Genomic DNA, 17,223 nt, shown 5'->3' on the forward strand with positions numbered 1-17,223 from the left:
GACAACAGGGTGGTTGGATAGTTGAGTGGATAGTGTTTGAGGCTCACCTGGGTCTTATTGTAAACACTTCCGCTGATGTCCGGCACGCCCGAGTTACTTGAGGTCACTGAGACGCCTAGCACAATGACAGCAGCAACGATTACAGATTATAATTCTGAACGACTTTAAAAATCCAAATTAAGATGTCAGATACAGTGAGTGTTTTTTTTTTGTTTTTTTCTTCTCACCTTTCCCAGGTCCAGAAGCAGCAGATTTGGCTTGTGCCTGTGAGGAGGAGTTGTATCCTTTGCTGTAGTCCACTCCTGCTGGCCCCGCTGTCAGCTCCTCATACCCTGGACAGGAAAACAAAGTTCAGTGTTCAAACAATACACACTACTTCCTGTGCAAACTAAATCCACACAATATAATAATATTAACTGGGGAATTATTTAACCCAAAATGAAATGCAATTCATTTCCCAAATGAATGTGAATACTATTTTGAAGGTATGTTAATTGGTGTGCTCACTAACCTGAGCTGAAGGTGTGCTGGCCGTAACCGCTGGGCTGCTGCTGTGTCTGCTGCTGGAAGGGGCTAGCTGTGGGGTTTCCCAGACCAAGGCCCATACTGTGCTGCTTGGCCGAGGCTGGTCCCGGACCCCCGGGAGGAACAAACATGGTGTGGCCATACTGGAAGGCAGCAGCACTGGGTACGGCTCCGGGCACTCCAGCGTAGTAAGGCAGACCTGTGTAGCTGTAGCCTGGAGGCAGAAAGGCCTGCTGACTGCTGTGGTGCTGTGGCTGGCCCTGGGGCTGGGCCTGAGGAGGCTGGGCCTGGCTCTGTCCTTGGCTCTGGCCCTGTGGAGGCTGCGGGGCCGCCAGGCTTGTGGGGGGTGCCGGGGAGGTGGAGTCATTCCTGCCAAACTTTGTGACTTCACCTGACAAACAGTTGAGATGTCAGGTGAGAACAAACATGGGATTTTAGGATTCTGGACAAGGCCAGCAAAGGGTGAATGTTCTTTACCTGAGTAGGGGTTGTTGGCTAGGCTCCCATCTCTACCAGAGAGAGTCGCTGTGGGGCCAGGGAATGTGATTCCATAGTAATCCTGCAAAGAGGGCTAAAGGGACATGAGAGGATCAGGAGAAGAGCCACACAACAACCAAACAAGTGAGTACTAGAGAAGAAGTGAGGAGCTGTCCCAAGAGTGTGTTTATGAGGCTCACCATTGGCAGTCTGGACTGGAGCATATGGAGGTCTTCGTAACCATAGATCTGCTGAGAAATACAACAAACCGGTACAGTCAGCTGGAGAAGCTGCAAAATGTGTCAACATTAAAATGTCTATACAGTCACTTTGTACTCTTTAATGAAACAGACTGCATCTTTATCAGTTCTCTGATGACAGTTGAACTGAAGGGACTGAGAAGATGGTATTGGCAAATATCATGATTTGTGTTTACTCATTTAAAAGAAGAACAAGTAGCCTACAATGATTCTTGATCCAGAGGGGCTACTTACTGGGTATGCTGGCAGCAGCCCCCCAGGGCCCATGATATACTGGTTGGGCAGTAGAGGAGGCACTCCCTGGGACAAGTTAGGAGGAGCTTTACCTGTAAACACAACAACCAACCCTTTTTTTTGGAAGAAACAACAACAACAATTCCAACTATTTGGGCTATAATCAACAACAGAGCACAAACAATGAGTGAAAGCATGTGTCTGGAGTATGAGTATGAGTGTGTGTGTGTGTGTGTGTGTGTGTGTATATATACCAGTAGAGGAGGAGAGCAGTGGTGCGGTCCTCGGTGCAGAGAGGTTGGATGTGGCAGTAGCTCCATTGGAGCCAAGTCCCAGCGCTGTGCTGGCGGCAATGGCAGCAGAGTGAAGTCCACTGATGCCAACGATACCAGCGACAGTGCTGCTCATGTTGTTACCCATGTTGGCTAGGTGGCTGATGCCGCTGCTGCTACTGTTGCTGCTGTTGTGGGTTGAGTGGAGTGCTGAGGGCTGCGATGACGAGTAGGAGCCAGTGGAAGGAGCCAGAGAGCTCACACTGCTGTTGTCAACACTGGTGTACTGAGGACAGAGAGGACGGAGGACATCGGTTACATTTGAAATACAATATATTTTTCAGGTTTCATTTGGCAATGCTTGCATAGAATTAGTTTGAGAAGCGCGGCGGATGTCAGGCTTTAACCCAACCGGTAAGCCATGTGGCATGTAACAGAGTCAGCTGTTCGGTTACATAACATTACACATAATGAGTCATCACACAGAAGGTTTTTGAAATCATGCTTGTGGAAGACGAGACAGGTACTTACAGTGAGAGAGCTGGAGCCCAGAGCTGAAACTGAGGAATGACTGCTGACATGGCTGTAGAGGGAAGGCAGAGAGGAAAGAGAGGATTAGTGTACCACACCCACACCCATTAAAAACATGTTCTGTAACAGTAAATTCAACTTTCCAATGAATTTCAAGGTTCCTTTTTTTTTTTTTTTTTTTTTTTTTTTTTTACATTGTCAAAGCTGGTCATCAGTCTGCCATGTGTGAGTTTGTCACCTGTTGAGTGAGTTGAGATGGCTGGCTGTGGGCAGGTCCTGTGCCAGGTTGGAGAGCGTGGTGGAACTGTGTGCAGGCAAGGTAGAGGGTAAGAGGGAGGAAGGTGCGGAGGTTCCGTTGGTGATGTTCATTGACGGCGACTCTGTCTTCGGTGTGGAGGATGCTGATGAAGCTGAGCGGGAAGGAGTAGGAAAGAAAAGCTCTTTATTTGTAATAGACTCAAAATACCAAAGCCCAAGAAAGATGGCTGTTGGTAGACATTTACAATAGAAGGTATACACTGAACAAATAAAATCAGTAGTGGGTAACTTACTGTCCAGAGCAGCTGAGGTCCTTACACCATTCAGACCATTCTAGTAATAAGAAAAACACAGCTCAGTGTCAGCGTAACAGATCGAGACCACTACCATATATATGTAGCAAACATACACAGTATGAACAAGACATCATTGAACATCGCAGACTTGAATTACATATACGAGATGACCATATAAAAAGGGGGTAATTGAAACTTAAAAACAGGATTCATGCTATTCCTATAATGTTTGATAATGGGTTACGAGGGCTATCTTAAGGGGCTACGGGCAAATCTTCCAGTCAGGAATTGCTGGCAAAACAGTTAAATTAATCCCATTTGAAAAAAATATGCTGAAACAACACAGTCAGACACAGTTCCCAACATGGGGATGAACGTTGTGGGACCTGTTGACTTGCAATTTCTCAGTGTCAAGGTGTATATACAAGAGGCAGACATACTCAGAATATTGGAATTTGAATGATTTCTCATCTCTATCAACTACAAAAGGTTAAAACTCCTAAAAGGTAGGATGAGATTGGCCATTTCTACTCACCATGACTGGCCCCGTGGCCTCTTTGCTCTGGGAAAAGGCCAGTCGTGTGTGAGGTGGCATGGTCCCATCGTAACTTCCCCCCACTGTGGAGAAGTGAGAGGAGGAGGGTACAGAGGAGGAAGTGGTGGAGGCTGTCGAAGAACAGGAGGGAGGATTGGAAGAGTTGGCAGTCCCTAATGAGGAAGGAGTGAGGGTGGGCAACGGCACCGAGGAGTGATACCCTGGCTCTGATGAGGAGAGAGGCAGAGGCAGGGCAACGGAGAGAGGGCTGCCCAGCGACTCACTGCAAGACAACAGCAGGGCGAGAAGAACAAGTTATTAGATAAAAAGTGCACGTTTTAGAATGAAACTCTTCAAATGTATGGCGTTATATATGTGCCTCATTCCTGAGTGAGTACTTGTATGTTTTGAGCACAGAGAACTATATTTTGCAAGCACATGACATTCAATTTTGAACAGAAATTAACACTAAATTTCGTTTGATCAAACAAAAACCTATTCCTTGCTCAATAAATGTATTTGCATGTTTGCTATTATCCATATTACCATGCAATAATAACCCCTCTCACGCAGTTTACTCATGTGCCCTCTCAAAAACTCTCTCTGGACACGACCTTAAATTCTAATTGGTTGGTTTTGTGGCACACTTGTAACGCTGTGAAAATTTGTGCGAGTGTGCCAAGAGTTGAGCGCGCAGAGAGAAGATGTTGAGAGCAAGGGAGACATGACCTGTGCGCAGCAGCGTCTACCTGCGCGCAGAGTTTTTGAGAGGGCACATGAGTAAACTGCGTGAGAGGGGTTATTATTGCACGTTAATACGGATAATAGCAAACATGCAAATACATTTATTGAGCACAGAATAGGTTTTTGTTTGCTCAAAAGAAATGATTTTTTACGAGTGTTAATTTCTGTTCAAAATGTAATGCAAAATATAGTTCTCTGTGCTCAAAACATACAATTACTCGCTCAGGAATGAGGCACATATATAACGCCATACAAATGCAAAGTTTCTATAATAATATATACAAAAGAGATGGAACTAGTCAGTCAGCAGTGACAGTACCTGAGCGGTTTGGAGTACAGGCTCGTCTGGCTCTGTGTTCCTGGTCCCTTTGAAGGTGGTGCAGGGCAAGGGGCCGGTGTGGACTCCCTGGATGTCGCACTCACGCAATTGTCCACAACTCCAAACTCTGGCATCGCCGACTCCGAGCCAAAGTCTAAAGCTCCGAATTGGAGGTTTAGCCCAGGGATGTCAGCCGAGCCTGGCATCTCTACTGCTGTGGAGGGGATCTACCGGGAGGGAGGGAACACAGTCAGGTTTCAGGACTATGATTTTAAGTTCATAAACCTACTTGTATTTGGTAATTTACAAAAGTTTACTAAAATACATGCACTGTTGCCTTGACAATCAACATGCAAAATCTCAGACCCACACACGTCAGTGGTAACCTTTAGAGACAGAGGTTTGAGTTTGAAAACACTGGAGCTAAGTTCAAAAGCAGACATATGTGCATTGGATTGTAATTGCAACTTTCCGTCCATCAACATAAACCCCTTACTTTCGACGTGGGAGGTATCCTTCGTTTCTGGGCTTTGAGCTGTGCCCGTTGCTGCTGTGGTGTACTGCCGCCCTGAGGGTCCAGCCCTGTGCCAGGGGCAGGAGGTTTAGCACCAGTAACCGCCATCACCAGGCCTGTCTGTGCTGGTGAGCTGGTGTGGTGGGGAGTAGGCGAGGCTGAAGCAGGGGGAGTTTGTTGTTGTGATGGAGGACTAGGTTGACGTGCCAGAGGCAAGGAGGGGCCGGTGTGCCTCTGAACCAGCTGGCTCAGCACAAGAGAAGGCTCTGGCTGCAGGCCAAACTCACCTGCAGATCCAGACACACAACAAAACACAGGACAAGGTTTTTGAATAAATATACATGCCTATTAATAACATGTGACAGAAACCGAAAACTTGTGCATAGCTGCTATGACGTCCGTCACTTAAACACTTACGGCTGAACTGTGAGGACAGCGAGGTGGATTCTGAAAGCTTAATGTCCCAGCTAGATGAGGAGGGTGGAGGTACAGGTGCTCCCAGGCCTGGCATTCGGCCAATGGAGGTGTTGCTTCCTTGGGTGCTGGCAGGAGGCGCGGCCTGGGATGAGGGTAGCGGACCCAAGCCAGGACCCTTCAGCTGTTCCAGTATCTGAGCTCCAGCGCTGGGCTGAGTTCTTTTGGCCTGGCCCAAGTCCCCGAAACCAGCTCCCAGAACTGACGACTGGCACATACAAGAGGAGAAAGCGTAATGTCTATTTTTCTCTGTATGCGTTTATTTACATTTAGAAATGAAAAATAAAGGGTGCCGAGTATATATATATATATATATATATATATTTTTTTTTTTTTTTTTTTTTTTTACCAGAGCAGCATGAGCATAGCTTGTGCTACTGGTGGCGTTGCGGCTGTGGGGCGGCTGCTGTTGCGGTGGCTGGTGGTGGTGGTGGGAGTTGGTGAAGACCAGACTCTGAGAGGAAGAGGACGAAGGTGGTTCTCTTCCTCCAACCACAGGCTTCTGCAGCAGAGAGGCGAGGTCCAGACTAACACAGAAACCGTTGGTAAAGTCAATTAGAAAATGCTCGTAGGAAACCATGTCAAAAGATTGCCAATGTAATGTGTTATAAACAAATACAAGTAAATCCCGTATGGCATTGATTGATCCCCAGACACTATGCGTCTGTCCACTGCTCCCAATGCTTAGGATTGGTTAAATGCTGGGATTGAATTTTACTACACTGTACGATTGTATGTGACGAATAATAAAGTTTCTTCTTATTATTATTTTTCCATTGCCAATATAACTTTACACTATGTAAATTTACAGCATGTACAAATATACCAAAAGTGAAGTTACTCCTACATTGCTGACAGACTTTTAGAATAGAGGGAACGGAACTTACCGAGCACTTTGTCGGTAATTGTTGTGAAATTAAATTACACTGTAATAAGAAACTGGGGCCAATGTATGATGTTATAATTGACTTACCTTTGCCCAGGTGTGATGTGATTCTCAGCAGCAGGTGCACATGAGGAGGTGAACACTTTGGTCTCTGAGAGCTGCAGGAACAAACAAGGAGACAGAAGTGTTTTAAATATACACCAAAACATTTTATTGTGATTGACAGACTTGTGTTGTATACAGCCCTGTAATTGTGTCAACTCACACTAACATCCTCACTCCACTCCTCAGATGCCCAGTCTTCCATGGTATGCCTCCAAGTAACTAGAAAGCAACCAATAATTAGTCACAAAGTTCAAATACAGGTGGGATAAGTAGTTAAACACGATGCAGGATGCCTGCAGCTAATTCACATTTGCATAAAAGCTACACAGTACTGTCTGCTCAATACACTGAATGTTTGTGTTCACCACAGAAGAGCTTTTCCAGGTAAAGAGTGGCATATCTGCTCTGAAGAGCTCACCTGTCCCATCTGTGCTGTTGTTGGCCACCGTGTCCCACACCTCAGTTTGTGTGGTCCCTGAACCAGCCTCTGAGGTATAGTCTGCTGGATTGAAGATCCTGGGGAAGAGTCATGGAGAGGTATATGTAGTTACACAGAAATAAACTGAAGGGGCAGGTAGTGGATGACATATGTAGTAAATTACTTTCCTAATAAACAATGTCTGGAGTAATAATGCATACTATTAGTATTATTAAAGTATACTATTCCTTGGGCAAAGCTCCAATTAGAAAAGGGATACGTTAGGCCGGCCACACACTGGCTGCGTGGCGTGAGCGTGGCGTTTCTGTTGCGTGGATTTTTCGATGTCTTTTCACACCAGAAACGTGTCTGACGCGGCGCTGCTGCTGCTAGCCTTGTCTCTACACATGTATGTTTCCCATTGATTTACTGCACTCAAGCAGTAGTATACTTCATGTTAAACAAAAATATATACTGATTTGATTATAGCAAAGACAACGTTGGCAGTATTGACGGCAAAATAGGCTACAGACTATTTCGTTCTGTATTGGCAGGTGCAATATTTGAAAATCGATAATTATTTATTATTATTTTTTTAAATTACATTTATATCTGCATTTATGTCAAAACTAGAGACTTTCAAACATCAAAATGTCACTTATTAAATGTATCCGTGTCAAAATGACATATAAACATCTTTTCCTATTCTATTTTGCCTGGAAACGCTTCCAACACGCTTGCGTGTCGCGTGAAAAATAGGCGTCGGTTCTATTTCTAGCAGGCATGCGTTTTCGGCGCGGCTCGAGCTGCGCCTGAGACGTGCGTGTCATGCAGGCAGTGTGCAAGCTCTAACCTGTTAACATGGGAGCCGAAATAAAAACGGACACGTCACGCAACTGACACGCGCTCACGCCACGCACCCAGTGTGAAGCCGGCCTTATGCTTTCTTGCCTTTGGGTTTCTGCTGCTGCGTAGAGGCTGAGGTTTATTTATTTTATTCACATACCACATCCTAATGGGACTGGTGACTAAAGACTCTCAATCTTTTAGGACCAAACACTGGGTTACGGAAATAAATTCCAAATTCAGTTGCAAGAAAAAGGCCCCACTTGCACTCAGAAACCAAATCCAAACTAAATTGCATTTCCTTGCCTGAAAAACACTCCGTTACTAATTCATTTACACCTAAAAGTATGTGAAAACGCCTGTGAGTGTGCGTGCTTGCGTGTTGCCCCCATACCCCATGCCCTGGGCTGAGAACCGGCTCCCTGGTGGTCCTCTGCCTCTACCTCCAGATCCTGCATAACATTCATCCAAAAGTTAACAACATCCACTCCAGTGTTGGACGTATTGACAAGTGTTTTAATATATATGCAACTGCTTACCTCGGCCACCACCTCTAGCCCTCCGACCTCGATCTGAACCCCTGTCCACTGGCGTCACCTCCACGCCATTCTCCTCTGGACGTGCTGCACGTGTACAAACACACATGCATTTAAAAATGAGAAAAGACGCCACATTAGTAACATTATTATGTAATAAAACATACTGATACTATGGCCACTATGTGAAGTTGAGACTCCATACCCTGTCGGCTGCGACTGGCCCCCCTGCCCTTGCGGTTGGCAGCCACACGGCCCTTGCTAACCTCCCTCTCTCCTTTCTTCTCCCTGTTTTCCTTGTTCTCCTTGCTGTCTGATGGACCCTCCTTCACCAGGGGCTTCTTCTTCCCTACCGTCTCCCATGAGGTCTAAACACAGAACAGGAAAAATACAGGACAGACATGAAAGAAAAATACAAAAAAGAATAAATTAGAATTGGAGCACAAACTACAGTATGTAGTTCACATGTTCCTTGTCTAGTATGTTTCTTGTTGCACTAGCTTGAAACACTTAAAAAGTTATAGCCAGTAGCAAAAGAAGATATCAACACTCTGACAATATGCTTCAGTGAGAAAAGTAGGCAGTTTTTTTAAATTGATCTTTGCCTCCATTTCACTGATATTTCACAGTTGTATAATGTCAAAGTAACCTCTGGCATTCTGTGGTTGGTTGACATTTTATTTTTTTAACTTGCAAATTTTGTTCAAGAAGATAAAAATACACTACAGGACACTATACAAACATTTCTCAAAAGCAGTTACATAAAAGCTGCGACGTTGGCTTATTTTTTGAATTATATAGTCTGCATTCACACTGCCTGTGTCGGCCGCCAGACAGTGCGGCGAAAACGCAGGTCTTTCCATTCATTTTGAATGGGGATAGTGCATTTAGGCTGTGGCGGTGGGTGCCGCAGGGGGGAGCCGAAGAAAACGCAGTGGCCTGGGGTAAAAAGTTGAGACAGACTCAACGTTTGGAGAAACGCAACCCGCCGTCGCGCTGCGGTGGCCAAACATGTAACCAGCGATCAGACTTTGAGGCGGTGTGAGAGTCCACAGTAAACAGGAAACATCACTGCCTCTATCGCTGCCACACTTTGAGGGTAGAAAACGAAACACAAGCACTACACTACCCAGGAGTTTGTGTAACAGCTGACTGTTTTCTGCAACAACAAAGCAGAAAAGTCGGCGCTTTTCTTTCTCCAGTGAAATGGAGCTGCCTTCAAGTGCTGTCGGAAATGTCGAGAACTATAAACGATCTGACGGAAAAGAGTAATTGTAAAATATAAAGTCTACTTGTGCTACACTGGGGGGTTAAATAACACAACAGGGCGTCACACAAATGGGCCATTTGTGGGCCACTCCCACACCGCAGCACCACCCTGCAGCAAATCGCCGGATCCCCTTTTGCTGATGTGAACGCAGCCTATGTACTAAAGTGTGCACTATGCAGCTGTGTTTTGTGAGAAAAACATATCAGATGAAGACTTGCAACTGGTAAGATATTCAATATTAAACACCACAGAACAAAATTAAGGGTACAAAAACAAACTGATTTTAACTATCAGTTAAGTCAATTCAATTAGTGTGTTAATTATTTAATTGGCCACTCTTCTCTTGTGCTACACCTCACAGCATAGGAAAACTCACTCAGTAACCATTCCTTTCGTTCATGACTTAGTTAAAATCTTAAAGAGTCTGTAGAAGTAGATGTAATCAAAGGGTCGCAGTATATACCATAACAGTAGAGACTAGGGCTGCACAATATATCTTTTTTTGATCGTCATTGCGATATCAACTGTCACAATATACACATTGCGAAAGGCTGTGACATATCGCAGACTTTGGTGTTAGTTGAAAGAAAATTTCAGTAGAAAACTACACTGTAACTGTTATTCTTTTTTTTTTTTAGTGCCACCTTTTACATTCAATTCAATGTTCAATTTGTCCAATAAAACAATGTTAGAAATGTTTTTCTTCTACAAGCAATGTGTTGTATTTTAGCTGAATACTGAAAGCAGCAGAAATGCAGAACGGAGTACACTTAAATTATTTGTTTATTTATCGCAAGTAATATCGTTATCGCGATATTAAACAACATTATCACATATCGCATATTTTCCTCATATCGTGCAACTATAGTAGAGACTTCCACATAAAAGAGGGAGAAAACCAGCTATTTGCTATTTTTGGATTTCCACAAAAACCAAAACAACCAGGGTCACTGGCTGGCTGGCTGCCCTACAGCCTTTCCTCGCCATCTGTGCAGAAATGTTGGGACACTCACTCAGACTCGCAACACACAGAACAACACTTATGTGTTTGCCAGACATTTAGTAGCCCGTTGAACTTTGCACTCTGAGCAGAAGAGGGAAAAGTGTGTACAATGGTGTGCCTTCATTCTAAAAGTCCCTGATGTTAGAAATCGCAAACTGACTAACTGTCAGTGTGGCAAAGGACAGCCCAGAGACTGATTTTACGGAATTTATTTTGATCACCATATGCAGAACAACCTTTTTGTTGTTTATCTTCTAAGCATGTTACATAATCCAGTGGTGATGTGCCAGTATCCTTTATTTATTTCTTTTTTACTAAGAAAAAAGGGGCAAAGAGCGATGTAAAAAAACCTTGTTTGTTTTTGTGCTGAATATGGACCTGCGCTATCTAAACAGGTTGTGTTTCAGCTGCGTTTTTCACTTATCTGTCTCACACACTTCTGACAGAAAAGATGTGATTCTTTTTCAGTCAATACAGCTGTCTTCACAGTGGCTTTGCATTGTGCTTTACATGCGTTTTAAAAGAGCAACTACAGTGATTGTGAATTGGGCTTGGAGCGCTACACAGCACTATTCTACCTGAGAACATCATGTGTGTCAGGCGAGCATGCTGTTATCAAGCTTAAACAATCCTTTTTATTCTCATCCAGCTTGTTTGGTTCTGTGAAAGCAGTTTGTGGATTCATTTGTTAATCCTGACTTCATTTGTCTTTTAAACAGTCAGAATCTTTGTTGCAAATCAATCTAAATTATGATACTTACAATTTCACAATAACCTCAGAATTATATAAACACTATCATTATAATAAAAAAAAAGAAAAGAAAGTGAGCCATTTGTATTTGTTTGTGTAATGTGGTTCACAGTAAAATGTTTTGGTCATGATCCAGCTAAATGTCAATAAGCCTGCACTTTTGCAAGTTTGGGCTGAAGTACTTATTGTTCTGATAAGATTTACAGATTATTTTTTTCTTTTTTTTTGAGATTATTTTTTTCGGGCATTTCCGCCTTTAATAGCTAGGACAGCTCAGACATGAAAGGGGAAGGGGGGGGGGGGGGGAGAAGACATGCAGGAAACTGTCACAGGTCAGACTGGAACTCTGGACCTTCTGCGTCGAGGAATAAACCTCTGCATATGTGTGCCCGCTCTACCAACAGAGCTAACCGGCAAAAAAAAAACAGACTCGTGACAAATCGTCAAAATTCTAATCGGTTATCCACGCACGAAGAACAGGGCGCTGGTCTGAGATCTGTTGTGTAGTCTGTGCACCCTCACATCGACATGTCAACAGTCTGAGACAAAAAAAATGTATTGTGGTGTGAGTAGCACAGCAACTCAGATATATTTCCAAAGTCTTGTAGCACAAGGCTTAAGCAGTGGCGGTGAGCCAACATGCACAATACCAGGATCACGAAACCAGCTGAGATACAGTAAATGGAATTCAGCCATCATTAAGGTTATTAATTACACCTGTGCTTTTCTTACTGACACATGTCAACAAAGGTCTATTTGATTTTCTTTGGTAGCACAAGTACAATTTTAAATCTAGAGCATGATGATTATTCTCACTTATTTTCAGTTTATGCTGTTGTTTTTACCCTGTGCACATACGTTTTCCAAATTTAAATCTCACATTTCAGACAGAGCGTTATCAGACAGAGCTGCTGCATATTCTGCCTTCCAAGCAAAATAAATCTATTCACATTATCTGAAATTGCAAAAATGAAAATGGTGAAAATAATAGGCTAGTAAGTGAAGTTTAAGATGAGATTAAATGAGACACAACGTAATTTACCATGTCCGAGGTGCTCTCCAGGAGAAAGTTGATGGCTCTGCTAACATCTTCGTTGCAGTCGTGGAGCGCTACCATGCACTCATCCTGGTTCTTCCCAGTCACCTCCATCAGCTGGGGAAAGCAACAAACACACAGCATATTAGAAAATGTCTAGTAGTCAACAAAAGGTGTACCAATGACAAAATACACCACACAACAGTACAAGTCACAGCGAGACAAGGGGCCCTATCTTGCACCCGGCGCAGCGCAAAGCCCAACGCAAGTGTCTTTGCTAGACCGACGCAGTTGTCAATCCCATCCAGTGCCCACGTTGTTTAAGCAAATGCACCTGCGCCCATCTTTGTGCCCATGGGCGTGCTGGTCTTACAGGGAGGTGTGTTCAGGTGCACTCTTGGCGTATTGCTATCTTGAGGTAGCAGGAAGTGATTGCGCCATTGACCAACAAAAACCTGGTCTAAAGTCAATAGCGCAGCATTTCATTGTTATTTTTGTTGTTTAAAAATAGTAAAATGCGCCTAGGCTCGTGCACAGCGTGCGCACACTATGCTTGTTACACACACACACGCAAAAGATTACAAATAAAAATATAACGGTGCAAATCCGCCATCATAATAGCAATGCGCCAAGATACAAACGCGCCTGGCTTTTAAAGGGAATGGGAGATGGCACTCTGATTGGTTTATTGCATGACTGGTTTTCCGCCGTCAAACTAGCAAAAGTGGATTTGGACACGCCCTAAATGCACCTGCGCTATGTGCTTCACGCCGTGCGCTTAGATCGTTAAAATAGGGCCCAAGGTGTCCCATTGCATCAAATATGCATTTTTCATGTGTCCACTAGAGTACTGGAGTCATGGAGGAACGCCAGCATGCCCTAAATTGTACTGTAGTAGCTAATAAAGGCAAAGTGTTCATCACCTGGTTAACTTTGTCCTCAAAGTCAGCATCATTCTTGTCATAGATCACTTGGGCAAGCCGGATCTGCTCAGCAGTAGCCTGCAACACAGAGACCATTGGGTAAAATGTTCATTAACAGGAGGAAAAAAAAAAAGGGGGAGAACAAAATATATACTCCATCGCAGATTATTATATATGCCGTTAAAATGAAATGCAATACAATGCAACAGCTCAAGTAAGGCTGGGCAATATTTTTTTTAAATTTCAGATTTTTTCACACCAAACCAGATTTACAATTGTAATCGGGGGTTTTAGGCTGTGTCTCATGTGACCTTTTTATTTGTACACGCTGTGACTATACAAATCACAACATGTAAACAGGAACATGTTGGCGTTATTTTGTCACTTATTGGGAGCAGTAGGCTAGTTGGAACCGGTTACTTCAAAGATCTGTGCTAGGCTTAGCTAGCGGTGGGGGCGTCAGACAGAGTTACAACACGCACAGAGATGAGAAGGGTATATATCGACTTGTTTAACTCTGGGGGTTACTGTAAATAAGCTAAAGTCCCAATAAGTTGGCGTGTTCCTTTAACAAAAAAAAAACAATTAGCAAAAGCAAACAGAAAGATTAATTTCCCTATAGGGAGTAATAAAGCACAAACCTAACTTATCACCAAACAAATAAATAAAAAGTGCCTCTTAAAAAAATGTATTTTGTCCCTGAAGATAAAAACATGACATTATGACGAGTAGGGCATCTCTGCAGACCAGACACTTTGAAAGATTCCCCGATTTGTATCGGTGCGCCAACATTTAAACGACTTAAAGGGTATACCAGATACAATTTGGGATGGACTCATGCATCGTTTTTAACACGTTATCAACGATTTATTCATATTATTATTAGCAGTAGTAGTATACATTCCTTGACGTGTAGGAGGAAGAGCTACATGTTCCACGAATCGCTACAAATCGTCGACAGCTTCCCTTTACCTGTACGCTCTGCCATTTCTCCTCACCTCTTAGAATGTATCTTTAATGTATTGAATTGTTGGCAATGCATCAAGATGCGTATCTCATTGGCCTCAGACCAGAGATGCACATCCCTACTCCACATGAGTCTTGATTGACCACTTGTGATCAGATCTTACTTCTCTGCTCTATATGCAGATCAACACGTAGGAAACACATAATACAGCAGACATTGCAACGTAAGATTACAAGATTGTCTGTAGTAGTATCCTACATATTTGTGAATTTGGGTATATTTTATGAACCTAAAATATAAGGTTATTGTCTACCGGCGGTACCCTGGCGTTGGCGGTGCACAGTGCTTCAGAGAGCCGGGGATTAGAGCATACAGTTGGGTGTCTGTGCAGAGCACTAGAACAGAAACAATAACATCACTGACACTACGTTACTATGCACTTACGGGAGCTCAGGGGGTTACACAATAATATAATAATGTTCGGTTTTAAATGACACGGTCAGAGAAGTACTAATTGTGCCACCTATTGTCACTATTAAAATGTAGGCTAATAATAAATAAATAATAAAGAAAATCCTTTTCAATATTGACCAAGGAGGTCTCCAGCCATAATGTAGGCACTGTGGTTTTGTTGGCAAGGGTAGTTGTGTGCACACTGGTGTTTTGTCTCACAATTTCTGATGCTTAGAGAAGTGTGCTTTTTATAAGTTTCCACATGTTCATGTGGTCGTGGTGGCTCACCTGTATCTGTTTCTGTGGTTGCGATGTGTGAGTGACAGCAGGCAGTGCTTTTTCCCGAGGGCCCCGGGCCTTTTCGCTGCCCAGCGAGCTCATCATATACAGTATATACAAAACTCTGTATGTACAAAATAGAAAAATCTGCAAAGAAAAATGGAAGGATGAGTGAAATCAACCAACAGTTCTTAAACCAGCAAAAGACAAACACATTCAGTTAATTTACAATGTTGCTAGCAGAGCCTCAATACTTTCCCTTGTGCAAGTGCATAGAGAGAAATAAGTGTTTAATAACAGAAATATGTGTTGTGAGCATAGCTAAGCCTTATTGCACAATCACGAATACTGCCCTTATGAAGGCTGTAAGACACAGAGTTGGCCTGGTGACAACAGTATTGCTGAAAATCTAGGTCAAGGAGGGAGAGTGTCCCCTTACAACAGCACAGACCACAGAGGGTGTGAAGTAGAACAAACACTACACACCCTAACTCCACATCCCCTCTACATGCTAGATATACAGAAACAACGATTATTTATATATATATATATATATATATATATATATATATATATATATCACAATTACTGCAGTAAAATACTAAATTCTTCTCTGTGTGTATTTGACAACTGAGTTATGTACAAGTTGTACATTGCTGCAAATTGGGTATGATACCACATAACCAAGCACTAATAATTTTCAATAGCAAATAAACACTTCTCACAACCATATTCACACAAACATGGCTTTATCCACCTACAGATACATGAAAAGGTGATTGCTCAATACGTTGTAATGAAAAATACTGCAAATCGAGTTGCAAGCTTTAACTGTGGTGTACATTACTAGAATAATAACTACAGATATCCCTAGTGACCCATTTGTTTTTATGTCAGAGAACAATAGCAATCCAGCTTACAGTGCCTGAGTGACGTTGGCAAATGCACTGCTGCCATTGGCTGCTGGTCTGGACAAAGCTAATGCAAAAAGACGTTGTGACTAAGTGTAAATTCAATGAAAAATCAATTTTTATAACTGAGAAACCTACGGCAGCAGCTACAATTTGTATTTAATTAATCAAATATTAACATCATTACAAGTACGACTCTCGACGGTCTTCAGAGATAAACAACAACAAACAATCATTCTGTAACTCATCACAGTTATTTGGACATAGCTACATATATGACAAATCATATCCCAAGTTACACGTAACGTTACATGTTTACGTATATTAGCATATACCTGGTTACAGCTAACTAACTAACACTTAGCTCCATCTTATTTTAGTAATAAAGCGAGCGGCGCGTTGTTTTGAACCAATGCTAACGTTAGCTGTTGCTGTCAGGTCACTTATTTCTTGAGTCTTGATAATGGCACTAGCTAGCTATTTGATAACGGTTGACATTGAATGTATATCTTGCAAAAACAAATCAGATTTTCGTAGCGTCGTTTCCGACTCAACACTGACCGACTTGGAGCTGTTGGTACTAGGGTCCCTTTGTCCTCGCTAGCATGGACTCATGTTAGCTACTAACATGCTAATGCTGACACTATGCTGTCGATAACGTTACTGAACAAACGATGCAGCGGGGATGAAGCTAGCTCACGATGCTATCTAAATCTGGTCTAAACTGACTGACAGCGATCGTCCAACTGGCTTGCTGATATATGTATTTATAAATCCGCTCTGTTATCTAACGATACTGGCAGTTACATCGGGCATCTAAACAACAGGCTAGCCAGCCAACAACATAGCTGTGAAATCTAAAGAAAAAGGCCTCTCTGTCAGCAGACCACAATCCCATCCCGACATTGCTCGCCGGGAAACAAGACAACAGAAAAATTGCAAAAGACATCCCTCACAACCCCGTTTAAGCAAAACAACCAATCTAGCAACCAACTATTTCAGCGAAAACGCGCTTAAGTGTATGGTTTATACGCGCTGAAATACAGAAACTGAACTTGAGAAAAACATAAGAAAAATTGTGTTTTTATTACCTGCTAACACGATTCACTCGGCCAGTAGCAGACAAGGTGGTCACGTGACATGCGCTCGCGCTGCCGTAGTGGATGCTCCCCTCTTTAGGGAACTAACTTCCTAAAACGCTCAGCTCAAGTCATAGACTTTATAAAAGATGTATCAAACACACGTCGTTCAGTCTAGGATTGAGGCATTATTTTTATGTCTAATTTATTTTTCCTCTGTTGTGCATATTACAGATGCACACAGCTACACAATTTCTACAGTATGGTGATCACAATGCTAGGGAACAATGCACACTGGTCTACCACAGAGACCTTCCTGTC

The 17,223-nt window shown here is 43.0% G+C and overlaps 1 protein-coding gene across 7 annotated transcripts in view; it reads right to left on the reverse strand.

The window, feature by feature from the left end:
- The window catches only part of ubap2a (ubiquitin associated protein 2a), an 18,184-nt gene extending 1,150 nt beyond the window's left edge, over positions 1 to 17,034 (reverse strand). For 5 of the 7 annotated variants that reach the window (XM_036002509.1, XM_036002507.1, XM_036002506.1 and 2 more), the window contains exons 1-25: positions 16,915 to 17,034; positions 14,922 to 15,059; positions 13,214 to 13,291; positions 12,297 to 12,407; positions 8,436 to 8,598; positions 8,234 to 8,317; positions 8,089 to 8,146; positions 6,849 to 6,946; positions 6,591 to 6,649; positions 6,413 to 6,483; positions 5,789 to 5,966; positions 5,383 to 5,647; positions 4,948 to 5,252; positions 4,452 to 4,678; positions 3,389 to 3,671; positions 2,851 to 2,890; positions 2,538 to 2,709; positions 2,300 to 2,351; positions 1,751 to 2,054; positions 1,497 to 1,588; positions 1,203 to 1,253; positions 1,003 to 1,096; positions 512 to 916; positions 228 to 332; positions 48 to 115 (exon numbers count right to left, since the gene is read on the reverse strand). In XM_036002509.1, coding sequence (XP_035858402.1) covers positions 48 to 115; positions 228 to 332; positions 512 to 916; positions 1,003 to 1,096; positions 1,203 to 1,253; positions 1,497 to 1,588; positions 1,751 to 2,054; positions 2,300 to 2,351; positions 2,538 to 2,709; positions 2,851 to 2,890; positions 3,389 to 3,671; positions 4,452 to 4,678; positions 4,948 to 5,252; positions 5,383 to 5,647; positions 5,789 to 5,966; positions 6,413 to 6,483; positions 6,591 to 6,649; positions 6,849 to 6,946; positions 8,089 to 8,146; positions 8,234 to 8,317; positions 8,436 to 8,598; positions 12,297 to 12,407; positions 13,214 to 13,291; positions 14,922 to 15,017 — 3,459 coding nt within the window. In that variant the 5' untranslated portion in view covers positions 15,018 to 15,059; positions 16,915 to 17,034. Of the gene's footprint in view, positions 1 to 47; positions 116 to 227; positions 333 to 511; positions 917 to 1,002; positions 1,097 to 1,202; positions 1,254 to 1,496; positions 1,589 to 1,750; positions 2,055 to 2,299; positions 2,352 to 2,537; positions 2,710 to 2,850; positions 2,891 to 3,388; positions 3,672 to 4,451; positions 4,679 to 4,947; positions 5,253 to 5,382; positions 5,648 to 5,788; positions 5,967 to 6,412; positions 6,484 to 6,590; positions 6,650 to 6,848; positions 6,947 to 8,088; positions 8,147 to 8,233; positions 8,318 to 8,435; positions 8,599 to 12,296; positions 12,408 to 13,213; positions 13,292 to 14,921; positions 15,060 to 16,384; positions 16,849 to 16,914 lie in introns of those variants that run through there. The other 2 variants (XM_036002508.1, XM_036002504.1) reach the window with 2 other exon arrangements.
- Between the last annotated feature and the right edge of the window lie 189 nt (positions 17,035 to 17,223).

The sequence above is a fragment of the Sander lucioperca genome, chromosome 6 (assembly GCF_008315115.2).
Source record: "Sander lucioperca isolate FBNREF2018 chromosome 6, SLUC_FBN_1.2, whole genome shotgun sequence".
Classification (NCBI taxonomy): domain Eukaryota; kingdom Metazoa; phylum Chordata; class Actinopteri; order Perciformes; family Percidae; genus Sander; species Sander lucioperca.